This window comes from Oncorhynchus masou, chromosome 26, assembly GCF_036934945.1.
Source record: "Oncorhynchus masou masou isolate Uvic2021 chromosome 26, UVic_Omas_1.1, whole genome shotgun sequence".
In the NCBI taxonomy this organism is placed as follows: Eukaryota; Metazoa; Chordata; class Actinopteri; order Salmoniformes; family Salmonidae; genus Oncorhynchus; species Oncorhynchus masou.
The window spans coordinates 15,580,463-15,608,438 of NC_088237.1; the positions used below are offsets into that span (position 1 = coordinate 15,580,463).

At 45.7% G+C, this 27,976-nt stretch overlaps 1 protein-coding gene across 6 annotated transcripts in view; it reads right to left on the bottom strand.

Moving 5' to 3' along the window:
* Nucleotides 1–27,976, bottom strand: part of LOC135514870 (coiled-coil domain-containing protein 136-like) — a 59,129-nt gene that overhangs the window by 11,698 nt on the left and 19,455 nt on the right. For all 6 annotated transcript variants that reach the window (XR_010451743.1, XM_064938541.1, XM_064938539.1 and 3 more), the window contains 3 exons: nucleotides 5,097–5,426; nucleotides 4,606–4,680; nucleotides 2,303–2,602 (listed from right to left, as the gene is read on the bottom strand). Coding sequence is in view for 5 of the 6 variants with exons in the window: in XM_064938541.1 (XP_064794613.1) it covers nucleotides 2,303–2,602; nucleotides 4,606–4,680; nucleotides 5,097–5,426 (705 nt within the window). In the remaining variant the exon portion in view is untranslated. The remainder of the gene's footprint in view (nucleotides 1–2,302; nucleotides 2,603–4,605; nucleotides 4,681–5,096; nucleotides 5,427–27,976) is intronic.

Genomic DNA, 27,976 nt, shown 5'->3' on the forward strand with positions numbered 1-27,976 from the left:
TAACAGCCTACTGTGTTTATGTGACTGGGCGAGGTACAGTACACTTAGACCCACCACTGTATCTTGCGCACAATCTCATTTACCCTTTCTGAATCCCTGTTTTCCTTTACTTTTAGAGTCCTAATTCTGTCTCAATACCTTCTCTCCCTCCCCCTCTCAGTTTCCTTTCCTTCCTCTCCTCTCTCTTTGGCATTAGCCCTGCTATTAGACAGGCTAATGAAAGTCATGCACAGACTGGAGATGCACGAGGATAGAGTACTGTGAACTGCCAATATAATACAGGTCACACACAGAGAGAGAGAGAGAGAGAGAGAGAGAGAGAGCCTTTGATCTAGTAACCCTGTGTTACTCATTCTGCTAGATAATATGTTATGTCATCATTATACTGCATACATAAAGTAGGGAGAGAAGAAACCAGAAGAGAGGTTTACAACAGTGAGGAGGAATGGCCAGCTGTCTGTCTGTCTGTCTGTCTGTCTGTCTGTCTGTCTGTCTGTCTGTCTGTCTGTCTGTCTCCTCTGAAAATAACCAATTGAAAAAAGCAGCTCTGGAAAATTGGCACTTTAATTCATTTATATCTACTATTGGGTTGGTTTTATATAGGGCAGAGTTGTTTTTCTACTTAATTAGCATTCAATTCAAATGAAGGAGTCGCAGCCGTAACAAATGAGCACATCGAGACAGAGAACACAGTAAAACTTTTAAAAGCTTTCGCCTGCTTTCTGGACTTGAGGGGTTTCAACTTGAGAGTGTTAAAAGGAGGACACAGTTTTCCGTCTGCATCCTCCCTCCAGAGGCCAAGACAGATTGTGCTCCTCATTTCCTCCAACACCGTTTGTTACTCATCAGGTAGAATAATTATCTTTTATTTAGTCTGGGCAAACCCATCAAGACCAGGGTCTCATTTTCAGCATAACAATACAACAATTGTCACATTTTGACCTTAGAGATCCTTTTAATTCTCTGTTTGGTTAGGTCAGGGTGTGACTGGGTGGGAAAGAATATGCTTCCTATTTCTTTGTTGTTTATGCCTAGTGTGGTTCCCAATCAGAGGCAGCTGTCTATCGTTGTCTCTGATTGTGGATCACATATCAGTTGTCATTTTCCTTTTGGGGATGAGTCACTGAGTGTTTTTGAGTGTTTTTTTGAAAATAAGAATCATGAACACTGTCCACGCTGCGCTTTGGTCCACTCCTTTCGACGAGAGTCGTTACAACAATAGAGAAAAGATCACTCTAACCAAACTACAAATTACAACTTTCAACATTACAACCACAACAATCTCTTCATTCACTCAAAACAACTGCAGCTCTCATTCAACACATCTAATACAAGAGTCATAAACTAACCTGGCGGCACCAGAGAATCAAGAGGCAAGGAGTTCTGCGGCCAGTCCAACAATGGGGGGCATTAAAATTGAAAGGGGATCTACCTAGATCGATACGGACTAGCGGAACCACGAGAGAATCAACCCATCAAACTGAAACAGAGGCTGTTGGCTTTCCTCCCTCTTGTTTGAGTACACACAGTGGTGCTGTGTCATTACCATATTATCCTAACAGTATAGTGGTGACACCTTGAACTCTGCATACGTGACTTCACCAATAACCTTGAGCCTGGGATCAATTTAATTTAATTTTTTAATTTGACCTTTATTTAACCAGGCAAGTCAGTTAAGAACAAATTCTTATTTTCAATGACGGCCTGGGAACAGTGGGTTAACTGCCTGTTCAGGGGCAGAACGACAGATTTGTACCTTGTCAGCTCGGGGGTTTGAACTCGCAACCTTCCGGTTACTAGTCCAACGCTCTAACCACTAGGCTACCCTAGTGGTTAGTGTGTTTTAATGGATACTGACATGATCTCTCTGAGGTCCATACAGAAACAGAGAGGGATAAAGACAAATCTGGCAACCCTGGAGTCACGACGATGAGTCCCCGACTCTTGTATTTACCCACAATTCTCTGCTGCGAAGAAGAGGCCTCTCTGCCAACTGGACCTGTTGAGTCTGTAAAAACCTGAACATTTCTAGCGTTTCTATTGGATCCGGTCTCCAGTTTTAACTGGATTATACTACTGTGTTGTAATAATGGGTGTACCTGACTGGGATTTTCCTCATGTCTGATTGGTTTCCATTGCTTCAGTGTTATGTATGGAGTGGTGTACTGGATGGGCAGGGAATGTGTGTGGAATGGTTGTGTTTGTGAAAGGGATTCAAGCAGTGTTGCAGCTTGTGTGGTGTTGTCGTGGTTAGTAGTTTGGGTTAGATGCAGGGTTAGTGCAGTATATAGTATGATAGTACCGTCAGTCTCTCCCTCCCTCCTCATGCTCTTCATTCTGATTTCAGCCCGCAGGGTGGTGATCTCCAGCTCGTACTCTTGGGCCGTGGTGCGGAGACGCTGCAGCTCGGCCCTCAGACGACACAGCTCCTCCTGCAGGGAGGCGATGTCGTTCTCCCTCTCCGCTGCTGCCTCCTCCCCCGCCTGCTGCAGCACCAGCACCTCCTCCTGGGCAGACCTCAGCTCCTCCTGCACCTCCCCCAGCTCACTCTCCTTCTCCTCCTCCAGAGAGTCCATCTCCTCCTGGACCGAACGCAGCTGAGCTAGAGGGGGAAGGAAAGGAAGGATAGGAGAGGAGAGGAGAGGAGAGGAGAGGAGAGGAGAAGAGGAGAGGAGAGGAGAGGAGAGGAGAGGAGAGGAGGAGAGGAGAGGAGAGGAGAGGAGAGGAGAGGAGAGGAGAGGAGAGGAGAGGTGTTCCTGTCAATCTGTGATTCAGAAAAAAGACAAGCAATGTTGACTTGTACTCTGTCAAGGACCTTTTGTTTCAGGAAGGTCTGGTAAACACTCTAGTGAACATGTCCTGGCTGCAAAGAGCAGACACAAGAGCTGACTGAGCCAGGGGCATGGGGAAGATAGGGAAGAAGGAGAGAGCAGAAGGGAGGGACAAGGGCATTAGCTCTGGTCTGGGCTCTCTGTCTCTAAAGAAAAACCCCTGGCGCCTCTGATCTCCTCATTAATCACACACACAAACACACACACACACACACAAACAAACACACACATACTTGACTTTTGAAGTGAAGGGAGATTGATTTGTTTACACAGACATGGCCAGAGCTCAAGAGGCCATGGCTATATGGCTGTGTCTGCAGACCAGCTCTCTTAACACACACTGCACAGAGGAACCACACACCTAGATTACTTCCTGGACCGCAACATTAAGAAGATGTACAGTCTGGGCAGTTCTGGCTCAGACAAAGCTACTTACTTACTTAGTTATAGTGTGAGGTACAGTAAGGTATTGTACTGGACAGAGGCTTGTCCTGGGTTAGGGACAAAAGAGTCTGGGCTCACCAGAGCAAGGGGACAATTCTTGAGCACACACATGACATGGTTGTGCAGTACGTTCACATTCTGCTCTTGAGAACTTTCCTTCTGGGAACATCAATCCCCTCCTGCCTTAATGTTTACAGTCATTCAGCCAATCACATGGCCTCTCTCTGACATCACATGGCATTCTGCCTTGGGGTTGCCGTTACGTGGAGCGCACCATGTACGGGGAGTTCTCTCCCTCTCTCTCTCCTTCTCCCTCACTGTGGATGGGAAACACTGGCGTCGTGTGTGTACAACAGCAGAATAACAAAGCCAAATGAGCTAAGACAAACTATCCCTACCTCAGCCTGCCCCCCCCACTCCATTCTGCATTCCAATAGGAGTCATGTGGTGAGTGTCACTGCAAGGGGGGAGTGAGAGAGGAATAAGGAGGGAGTGCTGTGATCCCTCTCACCCCCACACACCCGTCCACTCAGTCACCTACATAACCCCATGTTAATCCAAAATGCTGAGCATCTTCTCCTAAGGAAGTGACATCATGATAAGGCCTCTATCTCATCTGGAGCCACTGTCCTTCCTGTAACTAATGATGTCTGGTGCACAGAATGAAATAGAACAGAGTGGTAATACATGGATTTCTATGGTCTGGTGTGTCTCTGGTCACGTGACGTCATTCATACGGTGGCCACCATGTCTCCTGAGGTTGAGCACCATTGAGAAATCAGCCAATCATGGAGCTGTACCAGACCTCTTCCCAAGCAGACACATTCTGTGAATACAGTCTAAGATTGGCTTATCTAGCATCATTTATCAGTAATGTTAGACCATTAGACCATATAACTATGGTGGGACTCATAAGCGAATAGATATAATGTCATACTCATGTATGTGTATTGAAATCCTATTGCACTTCTTACATAGAACAGTTTATTGTAGAACTTTTGTTTAAACCCTATAGCACTGTCAGGTGATGGGGACAGTACACATAGAAAAAAGAGAGAGAAAGGCAGATTGTGTACAATCCTTGTATCTCTTAAAGTTATGTCCTCTCTCCACTATCACAAGACCCTGCTAGGAGACATTTATCTACAAAAGTTATGTTTATTGGTAACTTTTCCTCAGCCAATAAACTATTTCATGAGACAGTAGGTGAAGATAATGGTGCCGTGCTCATTTATCAGAAGTGGAGAGAGGAGAGGTTGTGTATAAGGGTGTGCGTGCTTGTGTGCGTGCTTGTGTGTGTGTGTGCATACGCGCTTGCGTGCGTGTCTACCTTGCAGTCTCTGGATCTGTCTGGTAAAGCTCTCCGCCTGGTGAGCACTGGCCAGACGCTCATCTTCCAACAGACCTGGGAACAGAGGAGAGCGGGAGAGAGGGGAGGAAGAGAAGAAGGGGGGGATATGAGAGGAAGAAATGTACAAGAGGAAGAAGAGAAAGGGGGAGGAGAGGAAGAACAAAGTGACTGTGTATACAGTCAATGTGGTGTATGTGAGGCAGCAGAATGGACCACGGGGGAGCTGGGATCAGGGACAACTGGCACAAAAACCATGACGGCTGAGCAATAGGACCTCCCAACCCCCTCACAACCCAGCTGTGATGTCACAGTGAACTAAACACCCAGCATGCAATCATGGCTACAGCTGTCACACACACACAGGCACACACACACGCACTCACTCATTCAGACACACACAGTTCCACACACTAACACAAATACAGTCACACTCAGACACAAACTCTTCACTCACACACACACCAACACACCCTGTAGCTCCATGAAGCTCTCTTCGTGTCTTTGAGACACATCCCTGGCCTCCTCCAGCTCCAACACCAGCTGCAGCACCTGGGACCTCAACTCTTCCAAGTCATCCTCCTCTAACATTCCTCCTTCCTCCTCTTCCTCCTCCTCGTCCTCCTCCCCTTTCACCTCCTTCTCCTCTCCTTGCTCCTCCTGCTGGCCCTTCTCGCCGTTCCCCACCTCCACCTCCTTCTCTTTCTCCTCCTTCTCATCGTTCTCCTCCAGGGACTCCCTCTCTTTGGCCGTCAGCTTGTCCACAATGCCAGGCCTCTCCACCTTCACGTCACATATGTCATCTAGAGAGAGAGGGATGGGGGAAAAGAGAGAGAGAGAGAGAGAGAGAGAGAGATAAAAATAGATAGTGAGAGATTTACTACCTCTGTAAACAGCTTAGTCTGCAAACTCCTTTCATACAGAGGTCTGTATTGACCTACAAAGTGGTAGCAGTACTTCTTAACTCATTGACCCTGCTTCATAGGATACGTCCTGGTGTCTGAAAGCTGATAGGCAGCTGTGGTTTGCTTGTCTAGGCTTTGAGCCTCCTAACCCAACCCCCTGACCCCCAGCCCCCCCTCCATCTGCTGCCCCATCCCCTGGTTCAATCCTCACCTGGTTTCCACGGAGGATCCCCCCCCCCCCCAATAGACTTCACACACACACACATTCTTGCCCACACAGTCCACTGCCTGATAGTGCTGTCCTCAGACCAAGCAGAAGGCCAGGGAGCAACTTTTAAAGTAGTTTTACCTGTGTTACAGAGCCATCTAGTGGGAAACAGAGGAATATTCAGAGAAACTCAGGAAATCAATACTCTCTCTGGAGCTATATGTGTCTCCTCAGAATGTATCTTTAGATAATCTTGAGTCATTGCTTATGCAGCACATGAGGTGGACTCCACTTGTCCTTTTCTCGTCTTTCGTTCTCGCCTATTGTCATCAGGACCCAGGGTGAGGAGGGACTTCCAAAAATAAAACCTCTCTCACCTCCCCTCCTTACCTCCTTGCTCCCCTCTCCCTCCCTCCCTTCTCTGTTCTCTCTCCCTCATCCTCTTCACCTTTCTCTCTCCACCTCTCCCCTCCAAATCCTCACTTCCCCTCTCCAAAAATCTCTCTCTCTCTCTCGCTCTCTCTCTTTACCTCTCTCTTTCTGGCTCTCTCTCTTTTCCCTTCCATCTCTCAGTCTTTCTTCTATCTCTCTGCGCTACCTCTCTCTCTTTCTGCTCGCTCTCTCCCCTCTCCCTCTATCCATCTCACGTTCCGCTCTCTCTCGGGCACGGGTAACAACATACTAAACATGTCTTCTGATGTCAGTGATGCTGAAAGGAGGTGATGCTGCTGCAGTCTCCTAAGTGCGTCACCACTGCTCAGACAGACTCTCACACACAGAGAGATGAAACAGGACGGGTTAGAGAGAGTGTAGCCTTCCATTCCTAAGACATGAGGTCTCATTTACTAGCTGTGTATGCATGTGGGTGTGTGTTATTGGCCAATTAACTGGAACACACAGAGTTCTGGTAAAGCCATTGGGCTGACAATAGTTCCAGTTAGATCAATCAATATTCTAGTAAAAGCGTGTGTGTGTGTGTGTGTGTGTGTGTGTGTGTGTGTGTGTGTGTGTGTGTGTGTGTGTGTGTGTGTGTGTGTGTGTGTGTGTGTGTGTGTGTGTGTGTGTGTGTGTGTGTGTGCGTTTGTGCACCTGAGAGTACACCAAATGTTTCCCTTTGGATTGAAAATATATAAATAATGCAGACAGCACAACAAGGCAACACCTGTTTATTAACAAACAGTCAACAACAGGCTATAATCAGATGAACATACACACACACACACACACACACAGCCCAGTGAAGATGACTCACAGTAGATGAGTCTACTGGTGAATATGAAAAACTCACAACTGAAAGGAAGAGGCTATCTATTAGAAAATGTGCAGTCTACCTCCTACCTCCAACCATAGGCTAGTACCTCCAACACACAGACACTGACCTCTACCTCTCCCAAACACACAGACAGACACACACTATTTCATAGCCGATCTCTCCATGGTACACACACCCATCCAGAGGGCTAATGTCCTGCGGCTGACAGTGGCACGTCAAAGAACCCTATGTACTCAGTGAGTACTGTATTCTTACATAACATGCATAGACTGGTAAGGACACAGCCTGTGTACGTAAGTGTATATATACAGTGCCTTGCGAAAGTATTCGGCCCCCTTGAACTTTGCGACCTTTTGCCACATTTCAGGCTTCAAACATAAAGATATAAAACTGTATTTTTTTGTGAAGAATCAACAACAAGTGGGACACAATCATGAAGTGGAATGACATTTATTGGATATTTCAAACTTTTTAACAAATCAAAAACTGAAAAATTGGGCGTGCAAAATTATTCAGCCCCCTTAAGTTAATACTTTGTAGCGCCACCTTTTGCTGCGATTACAGCTGTAAGTCGCTTGGGGTATGTCTCTATCAGTTTTGCACATCGAGAGACTGAATTTTTTTCCCATTCCTCCTTGCAAAACAGCTTGAGCTCAGTGAGGTTGGATGGAGAGCATTTGTGAACAGCAGTTTTCAGTTCTTTCCACAGATTCTCGATTGGATTCAGGTCTGGACTTTGACTTGGCCATTCTAACTCCTGGATATGTTTATTTTTCAACCATTCCATTGTAGATTTTGCTTTATGTTTTGGATCATTGTCTTGTTGGAAGACAAATCTCCGTCCCAGTCTCAGGTCTTTTGCAGACTCCATCAGGTTTTCTTCCAGAATGGTCCTGTATTTGGCTCCATCCATCTTCCCATCAATTTTAACCATCTTCCCTGTCCCTGCTGAAGAAAAGCAGGCCCAAACCATGATGCTGCCACCACCATGTTTGACAAAAGTGGGGATGGTGCCACCACCATGTTTGACAGTGGGGATGGTGTGTTCATGGTAGTAAGCTGTGTTGCTTTTACGCCAAACATAACGTTCTGCATTGTTGCCAAAAAGTTCAATTTTGGTTTCATCTGACCAGAGCACCTTCTTCCACATGTTTGGTGTGTCTCCCAGGTGGCTTGTGGCAAACTTTAAACAACACTTTTTATGGATATCTTTAAGAAATGGCTTTCTTCTTGCCACTCTTCCATAAAGGCCAGATTTGTGCAATATACGACTGATTGTTGTCCTATGGACAGAGTCTCCCACCTCAGCTGTAGATCTCTGCAGTTCATCCAGAGTGATCATGGGCCTCTTGGATGCATCTCTGATCAGTCTTCTCCTTGTATGAGCTGAAAGTTTAGAGTGACGGCCAGGTCTTGGTAGATTTGCAGTGGTCTGATACTCCTTCCATTTCAATATTATCGCTTTCACAGTGCTCCTTGGGATGTTTAAAGCTTGGGAAATCGTTTTGTATCCAAATCCGGCTTTAAACTTCTTCACAACAGTATCTCGGACCTGCCTGGTGTGTTCCTTGTTCTTCATGATGCTCTCTGCGCTTTTAACAGACCTCTGAGACTATCACAGTGCAGGTGCATTTATACGGAGACTTGATTACACACAGGTGGATTGTATTTATCATCATTAGTCATTTAGGTCAACATTGGATCATTCAGAGATCCTCACTGAACTTCTAGAGAGAGATTGCTGCACTGAAGGTAAAGGGGCCCAATTTTTCAGTTTTTGATTTGTTAAAAAAGTTTGAAATATCCAATAAATGTCATTCCACTTCATGATTGTGTCCCACTTGTTGTTGATTCTTCACAAAAAAATACAGTTTTAAATCTTTATGTTTGAAGCCTGAAATGTGGCAAAAGGTCGCAAAGTTCAAGGGGGCCGAATACTTTCGCAAGGCACTGTAAGTTATTTCCTGTTTATTTTATTTTATTTCCTGTTTTTGAAAGATAACTTGTTTTATTTTCGGTGTGAGATCTGGGTTTTTAGCGACATCATATTAGTATGGAAATGTCATTGAACTCATTCCCAAGGCCCTCTTCCAACCCAGATCGACTCAAATAAAAGACACGACACACTTATCCAACGTTAGCCTGGGAGAAAGAAACTCAAGACTTCCCTTTTTGAAACACAGCATAACACTTATCATCATGGCACAATTGTGGACGAATATCTGGAGGCCCTGGTTTAGTCTGGATTTAACAGTGATGCCTAAAAGCTAGCAAGGCCAATCTATTTTTAATCCAAAATAATGAGTTGTCGAAGGGAGACAAGACAGGAGTAAACAACACATCTGGAACACAGCAAGGTGAGGGAAACGCATGAAATCAAAGAAGGTTCAAGTAAAACTACAGTGCCTTCAGAAGGTATTCACACCCCTTCACGTATCCCACATGTTGTTGTGTTACAGCCCGGATTCAAAATGGATTCAATAGATTGTTTTTCTCATCTCCACACAAGACCCCATAATGACAAAGTGAAAACATGTTTTTAGAAATGTGAGACATTTTCTGAAAATGAAATACAGAAATATCTCATTTACATAAGTATTCACACCCCCTGAGTCAATGCGTGTTAGAATCACCTTTAGCAGTGATTACAGCTGAGTCTTTCTGTGTACGTCTGTAAGAGCTTTGCACACTTGGATTGTACAACATTTGCACATGATTATTTTTTAAATGCTTGAAGCTCTGTCAAGTTGGCTGTTGGTCATTGCTGGACAGAAATGTTCAAATCTTGCCATAGATTTTCATGGCGATTTAAGTCAGAACTATAATTACGCCACTCAGGAACATTCAATATTGTCTTGGTAAGCAATATTCTCTTGGTAAGCAACTCCAGTGTATATTTGGCCTTGTGTTTTAGGATATTTTCCTGCTGAAAGGTGAATGTTTCCAAGTTTCTGTTAGAAAGTAGGATTTTGCCTGTGCTTCGCTCTAATTCCATTTATTATTATCCTAAAAAAACTCCCTAGTCCTTGCCAATGACAAGTATACCCATAACATGATGCTGCCACCACCACGCTTGAAAATATGGAGAGTTGTACTCAGTGATGTGTTGGATTTGCTCCAAAACAGAACGCTTTGTATTCACAACATAAAGTTAATTTCTTTACCACATGTTTTGCAGTTTTACTTAAGTGCCTTATTGCAAACAGGGTGCATGTATTGGAATATTGGTATTCTCTATAGGCATTCTTCTTTTCACTCTGTCATTCAGGTTAGTGTATTGATAAACCATCTAAAGTGTCATGCATAACTTCACCATGCTAAAAGGGATCGTTAATGTCTGCTTTTTGTTATATCCACCTACCAATAGGTGACCTTTAAGGAAGCATTGGAAACCTCCCTGTTCTTTGTGGTTGAATCTGTGTTTGAAATTCACTGCTCGACTGAGGGACCTTACAGATAATTGTATGTGTGGGGTACAGAGATGTGGTAGTCATTCAAAAATCTTGTTAAACACATTTTCTTTTAACTCCTGGACGTATTTAGGCTTGTCATAACAAATGGGTTGAAGACCTAATGACTCAAGCCATTTCAGCTTTTCATTTTTATAAATTTGTATTAACATTTTTAAAAAACAACATAATTCCACTTTGACGTTATGAGGTATTGTGTGTAGGCCAGTGACACAACATCTAAGGGGGTGTGAATACTTCCTGAAGGCACTGTACCTCTAAACTACGACAGAGAAAGGAAGGCCCGACGTGGTGAAGGAAAGGCATGAAGAGATTGTCATGTGGGATCTGGTCAGGTTATGTGGTATGAGATGTTATGTCAGCACTATGAGGGTCTTACAACAGGCCATTTCAAATATGGTTAAGTGCCATTTTCAAGGTAATTTAAGCTGTTCCCTCCTCTCTTCCCCTTCCTCCTCCCCCTCCCCTCTTTCCTTCTCTCTGTAATCAACTCTGCGCCCCAACATCCTTCTGGTCTGTCACAGGACTGGCTGATTGGTCGGGGCTTCTGGCAGGCAACCAATGATGCCCCTGCTACAACAGCATCACTGTCACAGGGACCATTCAATAAATCACTCATCATAGCTGTCTGATACTTCCCTCTCGCCCCTCTCTCTCCATCTCCTTCGCTAATCTTCCTCGCCTAACCTTCTCTCACACTGTTCTCCCTCTCTCTTTGCCCCCCTCTCTCTCTCGCTCTCTCGCTCTCTCTCTCTCTCTCTCTCTCTCTCTCTCAGCTAGCCCTCTCTCTCTCTCTCAGCTAGCCCTCCCTCTCTCTCTCTCAGCTCTCTCTCTCTCTCTCTCTCTCTCAGCTAGCCCTCTCTCTCTCTCTCTCTCTCTCTCTCTCTCTCTCTCTCTCTCTCTCTCTCTCTCTCTCTCTCTGCTCTCTCCTCTCTCTCTCTCAGCTAGCTCCTGCTCTCCCCCTCTCTCTCTCAGCTAGCCCTCCCCCCTCTCTCTCAGCTAGCCCTCTCTCTCTCTCTCTCTCTCTCTCTCTCTCTCTCTCTCTCTCTCTCCTCTCTCTCTCTCTCTCTCAGCTAGCCCTCCCCTCTCTCTCTCAGCTAGCCCTCTCTCTCTCTCTCTCTCTCTCTCTCTCTGCTAGCCCCTCTCTCTCTCTCTCTCTCAGCTAGCCCTCCCTCTCTCTCTCTCAGCTAGCCCTCCTCTCTCTCTCTCTCTCTCTCTCTCTCTCTCTCTCTCTCTCTCTCTCAGCTAGCCCTCTCTCTCTCTCTCTCAGCTAGCCCTCTCTCGCTCTCTCTCTCTCTCTCTCTCTGAAACACAATACTCATTCTAAAGACAGGGTTTGACATCGAAATGCTCTTGACAAGATGAGCTAGACGTGTCTCTCTCTTCTCTCTGACTGAGAAGCCACAGTTAGAACAGAGGACAATTATCTTCCTTCCGCACAACTCTACCCGTAAATAATGACCCCCCTCCCTCCCACCACTCAAAATCCCAGACCTGTCCCTCTTTGTGTCCACATGAATACGGGACAATCTCGGTGACTGGTGGTTTGGAGGTGAGGGGATGGGGACGGGGGGCTGCGATGGCAGAATGACTCATACCTCGACACTGCGTCAGAAAACAGCACCTTGGTAACCATGGCCACACTATCTTCTCTGCAAACACACACCTTTTCACATAGCACACACACAGTATGCTACACATAAGCATCCTATCACAAACAAAGCAGCTTATTTATGCAGTCAAAGAGATACACCCCCCTTTAGAATACACATGAGGAGAATGCAGTCTTGCACACTTGATCCCATCACCGCACTGTTATATCAACTATGGGTTTATGGTTACAGACAATTTTATTGCAGGGTACACAAGGAAACATAACTAGAGCAATCGTACAGGTATAACAGGTAACTAAGATACTGAAACCATAACTGGGAGTCAGAGCAGGAGTAATGTCATCTCCTAACCGGGGACAGGGACGACGGGCGACTATAAGGGACATGAATGCAAAAGAGCAGTAAAAACCATGACACCAATCACAGAGTTTGAGACATACAGACTTACCAAAGGCTAGGATTCCAGCACACACGCACATACAAACACACCCTACAGCCTCCTTAGCATGCAGATACCTGAAGTCCCTGTCCGCTGGGGTGTGAAGCTACAATTCACTTCTGTCTGAATAGCACCAAAGCACTTAGTGACCAGACACATTGCCTCTTCACAGCCCTGATCACTCCTGACAGGTACCATCAACACACTGTCTACACAGTACACACATCCCCCCAGGAGCACTCACGCAAACAAACATACACGCCACACACACACGCCACACACACACACACACACACACAGAGAGAGAAAGAGAAACAGATAACACTGCTCTGTGGCACAGCTGACACAGTGGAATGAAAAGGAATCTCTATACACTCATGCATCATTTTCAATTTATTAGGCCGAGCTTTCGGTCTTCAGACCTTCATCCGAGCATTCAAAAACACACAATGACAGAGGCCGAATATAGAAAACGTGCGCCAATGCAATCAGACATGTCGAGGCAACAGCAATAAAAACACCAGGAGGCACATCAGTAATCAATTATCTCAGAAAAGTGTGACTTGATATTATATTTTTCCCAGTGTTTTTTCTCTCTCATTATCATGCTTTAATATGTTTCCCCCTAACCCCTGGCTTTATGTGGTTCCTGTAATTTATGACGGTTCTTTAACCCAATTCCCGCTTACATGTTCCCATAGGCCCACCTCTTCAGCTTTTTTATTCAGTTTGAGGCCTTTCTTGGTCTTCACACCTGTTTCTAGGCCATTTGAAATGTTTATGCATTATGCAAAAATGTGGTAAAACATTTAAAAATTATGTCAAAACTATACTGAATCCCAAAACTACATATGCTGTCTCAATCAAGTCACACTTTTCTGAGATAATTGAGATAATTGACTACCGAGTGCCTTGTATGCAGGTGTTGCGCATCATGTCTGATTGCATTGACGCACGTTGCCTATATGTGGCCTCTGTCATTTTTGGATGCTCTGATTCCTTTTATTTTCAGTGTTACTCTTCATCTCCTGCACCTCAGAAACGGTCAGGTCTGCCACAGAGCCACTCAAGATTCTACAGCTGAGCCAGTGAAAAGAGAGAAAGGTTGAAAAGAATGAGTGACAGAGAATCCAGTCCAGTCACCTCTGTAACCTGTCTTTGGCCCCGGGCCAACACCTGCACTGATTACTATTCTGTTGTGCTGCTTCCCAGACCAAAGACAGGGTGCTAGTTTGCCTTTATCACACATTTTGTTTTGTATTTTTTTATTTCACCTTTATTTAAACAGGTAGGCCAGTTAAGAGCAAGTTCTCTGACCAAGATAAAGCAAAGCAGTGCATCAAAAACAACAACACAGAGTTACACATAAACAAACGTACAGTCAATAACACAACAGAAAAATCTATGTACAATGTGTGCAAATGTAGAAGATTAGGGAGGTAAGGCAATAAATAGGCCATAGAGGCAAGAAATTATTACAATTTAGCATTAACACTGGAGTGATAGATGTGCAGAAGATGATGTGCAAGTAGAGATACTGGGGTGCAAAAGAGCAAGAAGATAAATAACAATATGGGGATGAGGTAGTTGGCTGTGCTATTTACAGATTGGCTGTGTACAGGTACAGTTATCAGTAAGCTGCTCTGACAGTTGATGCTTAAAGATAGAGTCACCAGCAGCAAGAGTGACATCATTGATATATACAGAGTAAAGAGTGGCCCGAGAAATGAACCCTGTGGCACCCCCATAGAGACTGCCAGAGGTCCAGACAACAGGCCCTCTGATTTGACACACTGAACTCTATCTAATAAGTAGTTGGTGAACCAGGCGAGGCAGTTATTTGAGAAACCAAGGCTATTGGCCAGGTCAATGAAGACGGCTGCACAGTATTGTCTTTTATTGATGGTGGTAATGATGTCGTTTCGGACCTTGAGCGTGGCTTAGGTGCATCCATGACCAGCTCGGAAACCAGATTGCATAAGTTAAGGTGGGATTCGAAATGGTCAGAGATCTGTTTTTAGAAAGGCAGGGCAGGGCCGCTTTCCAATCTTTAGGAATCTCAGACGATATGAAAGAGAGGTTGAGCAGGCTAGTAATAGGGGTTGCAACAATTTCGGCGGACAATTTTAGAATGAGAGGGTCTAGATTGTCTAGCCCAGCTGATTTGTAGGGATCCAGATTTTGCCTCTCTTTCAGACCATGGATTTGGGTGAAGTAGAATCGGGGGGGGGGGCTAGGGCAAGTTGCTGCAGGGGGTGCAGAGCTGTTGTCTGGGATAGGGGTAGCCAGGTGGAAAGCATGGCCGGGCATAGAAAAATGCTTATTAAAATGATCGATTATTGTAGATTTATCTGTGGTGACAGTTACCTAGCCTCAGTGCAGTGGGCAGCTGGGAGGAGGTGCTCTTATTCCCCATGGACTTTACAGTGTCCAAAACCTTTTTGGAAATAGTGCTACGGGATGCAAATTTCTGTTTGAAAAAGCTAGCCTTAGCTTTTCTAACTGACTGTGTATATTGGTTTCTGACTTCCCTGAAAAGTTGTATATCGCGGGGGCTATTCGATACTAAAGCAGAACGCCACAGAATGTTTTTGTGCTGGTCAAGGGCAGTCACGTCTGGGGTGAACCAAGGGCAATATCTGTTCTTAGTTCTACATTTTTTGAAAGGGGCATGTTTATTTAAGATGGTGAGGAAAGCACTTTTAAAGAACAACCAGGCATCCTCTACTGACGGATGAGGTCGATATTCTTCCAGGATACCCGGGCCAGGTCGATTAGAAAGGCCTGCTCGCTGAAGTGTTTTAGGGAGTGTTAGACAGTGATGAGGGGATTGTTGTTTGACCGCAGACCCATTACGAACGCAGGCAATGAGGCAGTGATCACTGAGATCCTGGTTGAAGACAGCAGAGGGTGATATTTAAGAGGGTGCCCATGGTTACGGATTTAGGGTTGTACCTGGTAGGTTCCTTGATAAATTGTGTGAGATTGAGGGCATCTAGCTTAGATTGTAGATTGGCCGGGGTGTTAAGCATATCCCAGTTTAGGTCACCTAACAGTAGAACTCTGAAGATAGATGAGGGGCAATCAGGATTTTCAGGAAATGTCAGTATTTTTGGTGGCCTTCCTGCCAAGATTCAGACACGGCTAGAAAATCAAGGTTGGTGGAGTGTGCTAAAGCAGTGAATAAAACAAACTTAGGGAAGAGTCTTCTGATGTTAACATGCATGAAACCAAGGCTTTTACAGTTACAGAAGTCAACAAATGAGAGCGCCTGGGGAATGGGAGTGGTTCTGGGGGCTTCAGGGCCTGGGTTAACCTCTACATCACCAGTGTAGGAGAAGGAGAAGGGTACGGCTAAATGCTATAAGAACTGGTCATCTAGTGCGTTCGAAACAGAGAGTAAAAGGAGCAGATTTCTGTGCTTGGAAGAATAGATTCAGGGCATAATGTACAGACAAGAGTATGGTAGGATGCGAGTACAGTGGAGGTAAACCTAGGATTTGAGTGACGATAAGAGAGGTTTTGTCTCGAGAGGCACCAGTTAACCCAGGTGAGGTCACCGCATGTGTGGGGAGTGGGGCATATTGGGCAGGGCTGGGGACTCTACAGTGAAATTAGACAATAATCACTAACCAAAACAGCAATAGACAAGGCATATTGTCATTAGGAAGAGATAAGTGTAGCCGAGTGATCATAGGGTCCAATGAGTAGCAATAGGTGAGTCAGGGAGCCAATTCAAGTAGTCACTACTACAATAGGTGAGCTGGAGACAGCGAGGCTCCGTGTCGGCAGACCAGTCGTGATGGATCGGGCGAGGCTCCGTGTCGGCAGACCAGTCGTGATGGATCGGGCGAGGCTCCGTGTCGGCAGACCAGTCGTGATGGAGCGGGCGAGGCTCCATGTCGGCAGACCAGTCGTGATGGATCGGGCGAGGCTCCGTGTCGGCAGACCAGTCGTGATGGATCGGGCGAGGCTCCGTGTCGGCAGACCAGTCGTGATGGATCGGGCGAGGCTCCGTGTCGGCAGACCAGTCGTAATGAATCGGGCGAGACTCCGTGTCGGCAGACCAGTCGTGATGGATCGGGCGAGGCTCCGTGTCGACAGACCAGTCGTGATGGAGCGGGCGAGGCTCCGTGTCGGCAGACCAGTCGTGATGGATCGGGCGAGGCTCCGTGTCGACAGACCAGTCGTGATGGATCGGGCGAGGCTCCGTGTCGGCAGACCAGTCGTGATGGATCGGCGGGGCTCTGTGTCGGCAGTAAAGGGTCCAGGCCAATTGGCAAAAGAGGTACTGTTTCCCAAGAATTGGCTGATGGACCTCTTGGCTAGTCGGGAGATGGGCCTAGCTCGAGGCTACCTCAGGGCTAACTGGTGCTTGCTTTGGGACAGAGACGTTAGCCAGGAGTAGCCACCCGGATTGCAGCTAGCTAGCTGCGATGATCCGATGTAAAGATTCAAAGCTTGCGGTAGAAATCTGGAGATGTGCTAGAGAAAAAGCAGTCCGATATGCTCTGGGTTGTTATCGTGCTGTGTAGACTGGCAGGTATGAACCAAGCTGAGGCTGGCTGATGTCCTAGTTGATGGTGAAAGACTGCTAATAGTGGCTGACTACTAGCTAGTAGCTAGTTAGCTACCTAGCTTCTGATGGCGGTTCCAATTCTAAAGTATAAAAATAGCAGATCCGTACCACATTGGGTGAGGCGGGTTGCAGGAGAGTATATTCAGTCCATAGATGGAAAGTGAGATGAACATATATACAAAATATATACGAGAGAAAAAAACGGGGAAAACGATATTTACGATATTTCCACGGGACAAGACAAAACACACGTGCGACTGATACACCATCTTGGATCTCTCACACATACACAAACACACACTCCTGAGTGAGACTGATACGAAGCGGGTGACATTGGCTAAGAGACAGAGGCAGAATACTGAGGACCACCACACACACCTATACACCTTATCAATCCATCCAACTCTGTTCCTTTCATCACTCCCCAAGTGAACATTATCCCAGCTTTTACCACAGAACACACACACACACACACACACACACACACACACACACACACACACACACACACACACACACAGCACCCCAGCCTTGATGAGAAAAGGCAGTATATCGTAGGCCAGAGGAGAGCAGTTCTGGAATATCAATAGGCCTGCATCAGTTCTGTGAAGACATTTAACATCTCTCTCTCCTTCACTTCCTCCATGCCTCATCTCCTCTGGTTCTCTGCCTCTCAGCATCTTCCCTTTCGTTCTCTCTGGCCAGATCAGACATCTTCACTGTGGCAGTGGTGTTTTGAATTTTTTTGTTTTTAATTCATGTTTGATAGAGCTGTAATGAGTACTTCATATGAGATGGAGAGAGAAGAGGAAGCCAGCAAGATGATGCGAGAGAATGAAAGCAAGAGGAGGAAAACAGCGAAACAGTTGAAGAAGGGAGATATAACAGTTGAAGAAGTGAGATATAGACTGATGAGTAAAAAATATGGATTATAAAAGATTGAGAGAAGATAGGAGAGAGAAGATAGCAGAGAAGATAGGTGAGAAAAGATAGGCGAGAGAAGATAGGCGGGAGAAGATAGGCGGGAGAAGATAGGGGGACAAGATAGGGGGACAAGATAGGGGGACAAGATAGGCGGGAGAAGATAGGGGGACAAGATAGGGGGACAAGATAGGGGGACAAGATAGGGGGACAAGATAGGGGGACAAGATAGGGGGACAAGATAGGGGGACAAGATAGGGGGACAAGATAGGCGGGAGAAGATAGGAGAGAAAATAGGAGAGAGAAGATAGCAGAGAGAATATAGGAGAGAGAAAATAGGCAAGAGAAGATAGAGGGGAGAAGATAGGACAAGAGGGGAAAATAGGGGGACAAGATAGGGGGACAAGAGGGGGAAGATAGGGGGACAGGGGGACAAGATAGGGGGAAGATAGGGGGAAGATAGGGGGAAAGATAGGGGGGAAGAAGAGAAGATAGGCGGGAGAAGGGGAGAAGATAGGAGAGAGAAGATAGGCGAGAGAAGATAGGCAAGATAGGGGGAGAGAAGATAGGCAAGATAGAGAAGATAGGGGGACAAGATAGAGAAGGGGGGGACAAGATAGGGGGACAAGATAGGGGGACAAGATAGGCGGGAGAAGATAGAGAGATAGGAGAGAGAAGGCAGAGAGAATATAGAGAAGATAGGAAGATCGGGGACAAGATAGGGGAGAAGATAGGAGACAAGATGGGAGAAGGCAGAGAGAAGATAGAGAAGATAGGCGAGAGAAGATAGGCGGGAGATGATAGGCGGGAGATGATAGGCGGGAGAAGATAGGCGGGACAAGATAGGCGGACAAGATAGGGGGACAAGATAGGGGGACAAGATAGGGGGACAAGATAGGGGGACAAGATAGGCAAGAGAAGATAGGCGAGACAAGATAGGCGAGAGAAGATAGCAGAGAGAATATAAGGAGAGAAAATAGGCAAGAGAAGATAGGAGAGTGAAGATATGCGAGAGAAGATAGGAGAGAAAAGATAGGAGAGAAAAGATAGGGAGAGAAAAGATAGGCGAGAGAAAAGATAGGCGAGAGAAAAGATAGGCGGGAGAAAAGATAGGCGGGAGAAGATAGGCGGGAGAAGATAGGCGGGAGAAGATAGGCGGGAGAAGATAGGAGAGAGAAGATAGGCGAGAGAAGGGAGAAGATAGGCGGGAGAAGATAGGCGGGAGAAGATAGGCGGGAGAAGATAGGCGGGAGAAGATAGGAGAGAGAAGATAGGCGGGAGAAGATAGGCGGGAGAAGATAGGCGGGAGAAGATCGGAGAAGAGGCGGGAGAAGATAGGGGGACAAGATAGGGGAACAAGATCGGAGAGAGAAGATAGGCAAGAGAAGATAGGAGAGAGAAGATAGCAGAGAGAATATAAGGAGAGAGAAAATAGGCAAGAGAAGATAGAGGGGAGAAGATAGGAGAGAGAAGATAGGCGAGAGAAGATAGGCAGAGAGAAGATAGGAGAGAGAAGATAGCAGAGAGAATATAAGGAGAGAGAAAATAGGCAAGAGAAGATAGGCGAGAGAAGATAGGAGAGAGAAGATAGGAGAGAGAAGATAGGCGGGAGAAGATGGGCGGGAGAAGATAGGCGGGAGAAGATAGGCGGGAGAAGTTTGGAGAGAGAAGATAGGCGGGAGAAGTTTGGAGAGAGAAGATAGGCGGGAGAAGTCGGGAGAAGATAGGCGGGAGAAGATAGGCTGGAGAAGTTTGGAGAGAGAAGATAGGCGGGAGAAGTTTGGAGAGAGAAGATAGGCGGGAGAAGTTTGGAGAGAGAAGATAGGCGGGAGAAGATAGGCGGGAAAAGAGGAGAAGGCAGGAAAAGATAGGCGAGAGAAGAGGAGAAGGTGGGAGAAGATAGGTGTAAAAATGGAATGAACAGTGTCAAAGAGTAGGAAAAGTTGAGAGGACGTAAATCAAAGCCTAAACCAGACTTGACTAATCACCAGTATTAATGTTTACCCGTTTATAAACTCAATTCAATGTGTTTTCCTTCTGTATGAGGGAAGGGAGATCAATATGAGGAAAATATGTCCTATCAGAGCACCCCTGTCTCTGTGATTTACTAGATTATGAATAAACACACCATCTCTCACACACACAAACAAACACACACAGTGCGAGGGCTTATAAAATCCATATGACTAACCTGACTACACACAGGGCCAGAGCAGAGGGGATATGATATACCGTAGGATGATGAAAATGGAGGACGAAGGGCATTGGGACATAATGTTATTTGACTCTCTCTCCCCTACCTCTATCATTCATATCCTAATTTTCTACTAACACACTAAGGTAACAGCCCCCTCACACTCACAAAGATGACATCCCACACACTCAAGTCCTACACACACTGTCAATGGCTAGTAGCACCGCATAGACACAATGCAGTCTTCTTGGAAACAGTCTCATGGTCCCATTTGGAGAAAACACACACACACCTTAAACTACAGTTATGTGCAGTTATGTGCATCCCCCCCCCATTCCAATGAGCCCAACCATCTTTTGTATTGACGTCGCTCCCTCAAGGACAAGAAAATGCCAATCAGAAGAGAAACCATGACAGGAATCTAGCCATGTATGAATTCACATTCTCACGAGACAAATATGTAGATTATGTCAGCCGAGATCTTTAATAAGGATTGACACACACGCACTTGTTAGAATAAATAAAAATGATACGACCATACAAGGGCAGTCCACACCCACGAGCCCTTTTGGAGATGGCTCCTATCTGGTTAGTATAGAGCAGGGGTACTCAAATACTATTTGAGAAAGTCCGGACGGTTATTGTAATTTATCGGTGTGGTGACAAACCCCCACCAAGCGATCCAATGCGACCCCAAACTGTTCACACCCCTCTTGTTGGTGGAGAAAATGTTGCAGTTTTAAAGCTAAGTTCATGCAATTCTATACATTTTGCGATCTTCTGTGTGTTTATACAATGATACGCTACATGACCAAAAATATGTGGACACCTGCTTGTCAAACATCCCATTCCAAAATCACGGCCATTAATATGGAGTTGGTCCCCCCTTTGCTGCTGGGAAGGCTTTCCACTAGATGTTGGAACATTGCTGCGGGGACTTGATACCATTCAGCCACAAGAGAATAAGTGAGGTTGGACACTGATGTTGGGCGATTAGGCCTGGCTCGCTGTCGGCGTTCCAATTAATCTCAAAGGTGTTCGATGGAGTTGAGGTCAAGGCTCTGTGCAGGCCAGTCAAGTTCTTCCACACTGATCTCGACAAACCATTTCTGTATGGACCTCGCTTTGTGCACAAAGGCATTGTCATGCTGAAACAGAAAAGGGCCTTCCACAAACTGTTGCCACAAAGTTGGAAGCACAGAATTGTCTAGAATGTCATTTTATGCTGTAGTGTTAAGATTTTCCTTCACTGGAACTAAGAGGCTTAGCCGGAATCATGAAAAACAGCCCCAGACCATTATCCCTTCTCCACCAAACTTTACAGTTGGCACTATGCATTGGGACAGGTAGTATTCTTCATCCGTCGGACTGCCTGATGGTGAAGCATGATTCATCCCTCCAGAGAACGCGTTTCCACTGCTCCAGAGTCCAATGGCGGCAACCTTTACACCCCTCCAGCCAAAGCTTGGCATGGTGATCTTAGGCTTGTGTGCGGGGGCTCAGCCATGGTAACCCATTTAATGAAGCTCCCGACGAACAGTTCTTGTGCTGACATTGCTTCCTGAGGCAGTTTGAAACTCGGTAGTGAGTGTTACAACTAAGAACAGATGATTTCTACGCGCTACGTGCTTCAGCACTCGATGGTCCGGTCCTGTGAGCTTGTGTGGCCTACCACTTCTCGACTGAGCCGTTGTTCCTCCTAGCCATTTCCACTTCACAATAACAGCACTTACAGTTGACCAGGGCAGCTCTGGCAGTGTAGAAATTTGACAAACTGACTTGTTGGAAAGGTGGCATCCCATGACAGTGCCACATTGAAAGTCACTCAGCTCTTCAGTAAGGCCAATCAGCTGCAAATGTTTGTTTATGGAGATTGCATGGCTGTATGCTCGATTTTATACACCTGTTAGCAACGGGGTGTCCACATACTTTTGTATGTATATATATATATATGTAGTGTACCTGAGTGACACATCAAAATCAATGGGGGCCTCCTGTTGGTTGAGGCCCCATGGGCACATAATCTGGCCATGGTAACTACAGCAGTTATATAGCTGGTTAGTTAGCCTTACATACCTACCTAGCTAACATGGGCTGGTTGATGATCAACTGGAAATTCCTGACAGGTTATTAATAGCTCTCTAAGGTATGTCAGTGAATGACATAACAAGAGGAAATCTGCCCATGCACTACCAAATTTGGGATTCCATGGTAATGAACAAAAATAAGGGTTACTATTTACCAATTTGTAAATGTGAGGTTGTATATATCACAGTTGTATTATATTCAGTAGGCCAACTGATTAGAGTGACCAATAATACACCCAACTCTGTGCCCATGTGCCACCTGCATACACACAGCCTAACACAGACACACACTTCTCAACACCCCACCAACACACCACTTCACACACAGCCTAACACAGACACACACTTCTCAACACCCCGACTAAAACACTTCACACACAGCCTAACACAGACACACATTTCTCAACACCCCACCAACACACCACTTCACACACAGCCTAACACAGACACACTTCTCACTAAGTCTATACTGTAACACAGAAGGTTACTAGTCTAATAACATAGCTTACTTCTAAAGCAGGAAACACACTGAGAATCTCACTGCCGATGTGTACTTATCACAGTGGGAGGCCCTTCCTCCTCTTGCTAGACAAAAGCGTTACCTGCTGCGTGCCGACTTGGTAGCGACGAACCTACCGATTCAACTTGTAGAATTACAATGCTCATTAGTAACTTTGAACCAATCAGAAAAAAGAGTGCATTTTCTCTGTACATCCACGGATGAGCCAGTCACACTTCATATGCAATGGGTAGCTAGCTAAGTGCACAGACACAGTGCACAAAACATTAAATACTTCCTCCAAGCTAGCTAACCACTGTATCTAGCATTGACATTATAATTAAATCACAATGGTTTAGCTAGTTTAGCTGAAACTGCTGAGTTAGTGCATTGTCATTAGTTAACATCCCAAATGGCACTAGGGGAAAAGCTAGTCAGTTGAACAACTGAATGCCTTCAACTGAAATGTGTCTTCCGCATTTAAGCCAACCCCTTTGGGTTGGAGAGGTGCGGGGGGCTGTCTTAGCATCCACGGTGCCTGGGGAACAGTGGGTTAACTGCTGTCCAGGGACAGACAGAACCTTGTCAGCTCAGATTTTTTACCTTGTCTAACCACTAGGGGATTTGATCCAGTTCAACTTTTTGCTCTGGGTTACTAGGGAACAAGGTGCCAACGCTCTAACCACTAGCGATTGGCTACCAGTCCACAGACCTCAAACCCCCTTACTATTCCCTATATACTGTAGTTCACTACTTTACATAGACCATAGAGCTCTGGTCAAAAGTAGTGCACTATAGTGCACAGAGAGAGAGAGGGAGAGTAAACATGGTAAACACAATTTAAAGAAGGTTATACTGCAACTAGACAGTCAGCTCTCATGACTGTACTTTTGGTTGACCTCTGCTACAGACACACTGTAACGGGGGGGGGGGGGGGGCAGGTTACTGGCAGGAAGGGAGGGAAGGCTCCAGAGGCCTCGTTTTTGCTGGAGAGATAGACAGAGAGGGTAACCCCAGGCAATGGGTCACGATCCTGAACTTTTCATCACCAGTCACATCCAATTACAGATGACAGAGGAGAGGAGACAGGCTCTAATAGGAGAATGCAGAGGCAGAACTATGGCTGCAGCTGTCTCCCTGTGTGTGAGAGAGAGAGCTGGGAGAGAGAGAGAGAGAGAGAGAGAGAGAGAGAGAGAGAGACTGCAGTAGAGTGGTGTGTTAGTGGGCCATGGAGGCGTGATGGTGGGAGGATGAGGTTGGCACGCGCTGGGCTCTGTGGGTGCTATACATGGCATATGTGGAGAGAGAGAGAGAGGAGGGGTGCAGCTGCTGGGGGTGGACAAGTAGAGACGGGAACTGGTGAAACCAGTGGGTATTGAGGGGTATTGAGGGAAGAGCTATGGGAGTCAGTGGTTCTTCAAAGGCATATCAGGGGGGGGTGTACGTACTTATGGAACAGCACAGCAGAGCTAAAGGACAGGGGAGTCACTGACACAACATGGACGAGGTGTTCTAGAGTGTCGCAGTCAGATCAAAGGAGATTGAGATGCAGTGGGTGGAGACCTTCTCTGTCCTTCTCCCAGTGCCTCCATTTATCCTCTACCTCTCTATCGAACTCCTCAGAGGCCAACTGTGAGGAAGTAACATCTTTGGGTCAGTCAAATCAGATGAGGGGGGATAGAGAGAGAGAGAGAGAGAGAGAGATGCTGTGTGTTTGTCAGTACTTTGTAGTGAGAGTGGAGAAACACTGTAGTCATTTCTATAGCAGAATAAACTGGGCCATCAGCACACACACACAGAATGAACCACACACAGACACAGAGAATGAACCATGCAGCCTAAGCTTACACACTCCGAGCCATCACAAAGCAGCTCTGAAGATCACAATGGACTTTGGCTTTGATCAGAGACAGCATTTTACAGAGGGAACCCCCGGGACTCTCAATTTCATCTGGGTATAGCTAGCTCTACATAGCTCAAGTCCTTCAGACTAGCTATCAAACCCAATTAACCCAATAGACCAGCTATGGCTAACTCACAGCTACAACAGCTAACTAGCCTCATCCACTCTGCCAGAACAGCAACTCAACACAGACAGCTGTGGCTAACCCAAACTCACCTTTACATACTGTAACTACAATACTGTCTCACCTCTACCTGTTAAACTATGTCGCACCTACACCCAGTGTTAATTTTGTCAATGAAAATAGTGACTACAATTTTTGTCAAACACCTATTTTTCGGACGAAATTGACAAGACTATAACTAAACTCAAATTAGTTTTCATTTCAGTTATCTCTGTGACTAAAATCTGACTACTAAATGGATTGGATAAGAGTTTTTAGGTGAGATTGAGAGCTTTTCATTGATAAACACCATGAATATTAGTAGCACAGACCCACAGAGCAGTTCTGTTCGGCAGTCTAAAGGACACGCAGCACCCGGAGCACACAGCCTACATCACTACATCAGCTGGTGCACTGCAGAGGAGCAAGCGATGAGTGGCTCCGATTATACACGTGAACCAGTCACCACCAGTCACCATCTTCTAGTTAGCTACCTTTTGCCTGGTTAAGAAATAAGCTTCTTTACTAAATGAAAAACAATAGCAGCATTGAGTTTAATAGTGAAACAACAGTCTAGTTATGTTTTTCTCTCCCTCGAGTATAGAAAAGTAGGCCGTCTTTAAAAGTGTGGTCTCGTTCAAGCCTGCCACTTTCCCCACTGCATTTCATAGCCAGGTTCTGCAGCCACCGTAACCAATTCTCCCTCTTTTCCTCAGAGAAAACAGCTGGATTCTAGCCTTTACCGTTTTAAAGATATGACCCATATACCCGCTCTACCTTCTTACTTTCTATCGTGCATTGGTGGACCACTTTTTACAGTCATAAAGCATATTGCTGGCTGTTCTACAACTGGACTGCTTCCAGACCAAACCTTCAACCATTTGTTTCGGCTACACCAACTACACCAGCTATAGCTAACAACCTGGGACGTATTGTTCTGGAAAATTCTGATAGAAATATGCTACTGTATGTAGAACAAACATGCCTCTCTGACATGTTGAATAAGGAATAACATCAGTTCTACTCATGGAATTTTCAATCTGCGACGTGGCTCTGGCAACGTGGCTCTGGTACCAGAACCACGTTCAGTTGCAAAACATTCTCGAAGGTAAAAATATCTAAGACTAGACTAAATCTAAAACAAAAAAAGAGTGCAAAAATGAACACTGCCTACACCTGTTAAAACTACAACACTGTCTCACCTACACCTGTTAATAACATCTTGGGGCTAGGGGGGCTGAATTTTCACTTTTGGATAAATAGCGTGCCCAATTTCAACTTCCTGCTACTCATGCCAAGAATATAGGATATGCATATTATTCATAGATTTGGATAGAAAACACTGAGGTTTCTAAAACTGTTTGAATCATGTCTGTGAGTATAACAGATATCAGTTTGTCTCTGTGAATGGTTTGTCCTCTGACAAATCAACTGTACATTTCGGTGTTCCTCAAGGTTCCGTTTTAGGACCACTATTGTTTTCACTATATATTTTACCTCTTGGGGATGTTATTCGAAAACATAATGTTAACTTTCACTGCTATGCAGTGAAATGAATGAAACATGGTGAAGCCCCAAAATTGCCCTTGCTAGAAGCATGTGTTTCAGACATAAGGAAGTGGATGGCTGCAAACTTTCTACTTTTAAACTCGGACAAAACAGAGATGCTTGTTCTAGGTCCCAAGAAACAAAGAGATCTTCTGTTGAATCTGACAATTAATCTTAATGGTTGTACAGTCGTCTCAAATAAAACTGTGAAGGACCTCGGCGTTACTCTGGACTCTGATCTCTCTTTTGAAGAACATATCAAGACCATTTCAAGGACAGCTTTTTTCAATCTACGTAACATTGCAAAAATCAGAAACTTTCTGTCCAAAAATGATGCAGAAAAATTAATCCATGCTTTTGTCACTTCTAGGTTGGACTACTGCAATGCTCTACTTTCCGGCTACCCGGATAAAGCACTAAATAAACTTCAGTTAGTGCTAAATACGGCTGCTAGAATCCTGACTAGAACCCAAAAAATTGATCATATTACTCCAGTGCTAGCCTCCCTACACTGGCTTCCTGTCAAAGCAAGGGCTGATTTCAAGGTTTTACTGCTAACCTACAAAGCATTACATGGGCTTGCTCCTACCTATCTCTCTAATTTGGTCCTGCCGTACATACCTACACGTACGCTACGGTCACAAGACGCAGGCCTCCTAATTGTCCCTAGAATTTCTAAGCAAACAGCTGGAGGCAGGGCTTTCTCCTATAGAGCTCCATTTTTATGGAACGGTCTGCCTACCCATGTCAGAGACGCAAACTCGGTCTCAACCTTTAAGTCTTTACTGAAGACTTATCTCTTCAGTAGGTCATATGATTGAGTGTAGTCTGGCCCAGGAGTGGGAAGGTGAACGGAAAGGCTCTGGAGCAACGAACCACCCTTGCTGTCTCTGCCTGGCCGGTTCCCCTCTTTCCACTGGGATTCTCTGCCTCTAACCCTATTACAGGGGCTGAGTCACTGGCTTACTGGGGCTCTCTCATGCCGTCCCTGGAAGGGGTGCATCACCTGAGTGGGTTGATTCACTGATGTGGTCATCCTGTCTGGGTTGGCGCCCCCCCTTGGGTTGTGCCATGGCGGAGATCTTTGCGGGCTATACTCAGCTTTGTCTCAGGATGGTAAGTTGGTGGTTGAAGATATCCCTCTAGTGGTGTGGGGGCTGTGCTTTGGCAAAGTGGGTGGGGTTATATCCTTCCTGTTTGGCCCTGTCCGGGGACCCCTCCTGTCTCAGCCTCCAGTATTTATGCTGCAGTAGTTTATGTGTCGGGGTTCTGGGGTCAGTTTGTTATATCTGGAGTACTTCTCCTGTCCAATTCGGTATCCTGTGTGAATCTAAGTGTGCGTTCTCTAATTCTCTCCTTCTCTCTCTCGGAGGACCTGAGCCCTAGGACCATGCCCCAGGACTACCTGACATGATGACTCCTTGCTTTCCCCAGTCCACCTGGCCGTGCTGCTGCTCCAGTTTCAACTGTTCTGCCTTATTATTATTCGACCATGCTGGTCATTTATGAACATTTGAACATCATGGCCATGTTCTGTTATAATCTCTACCC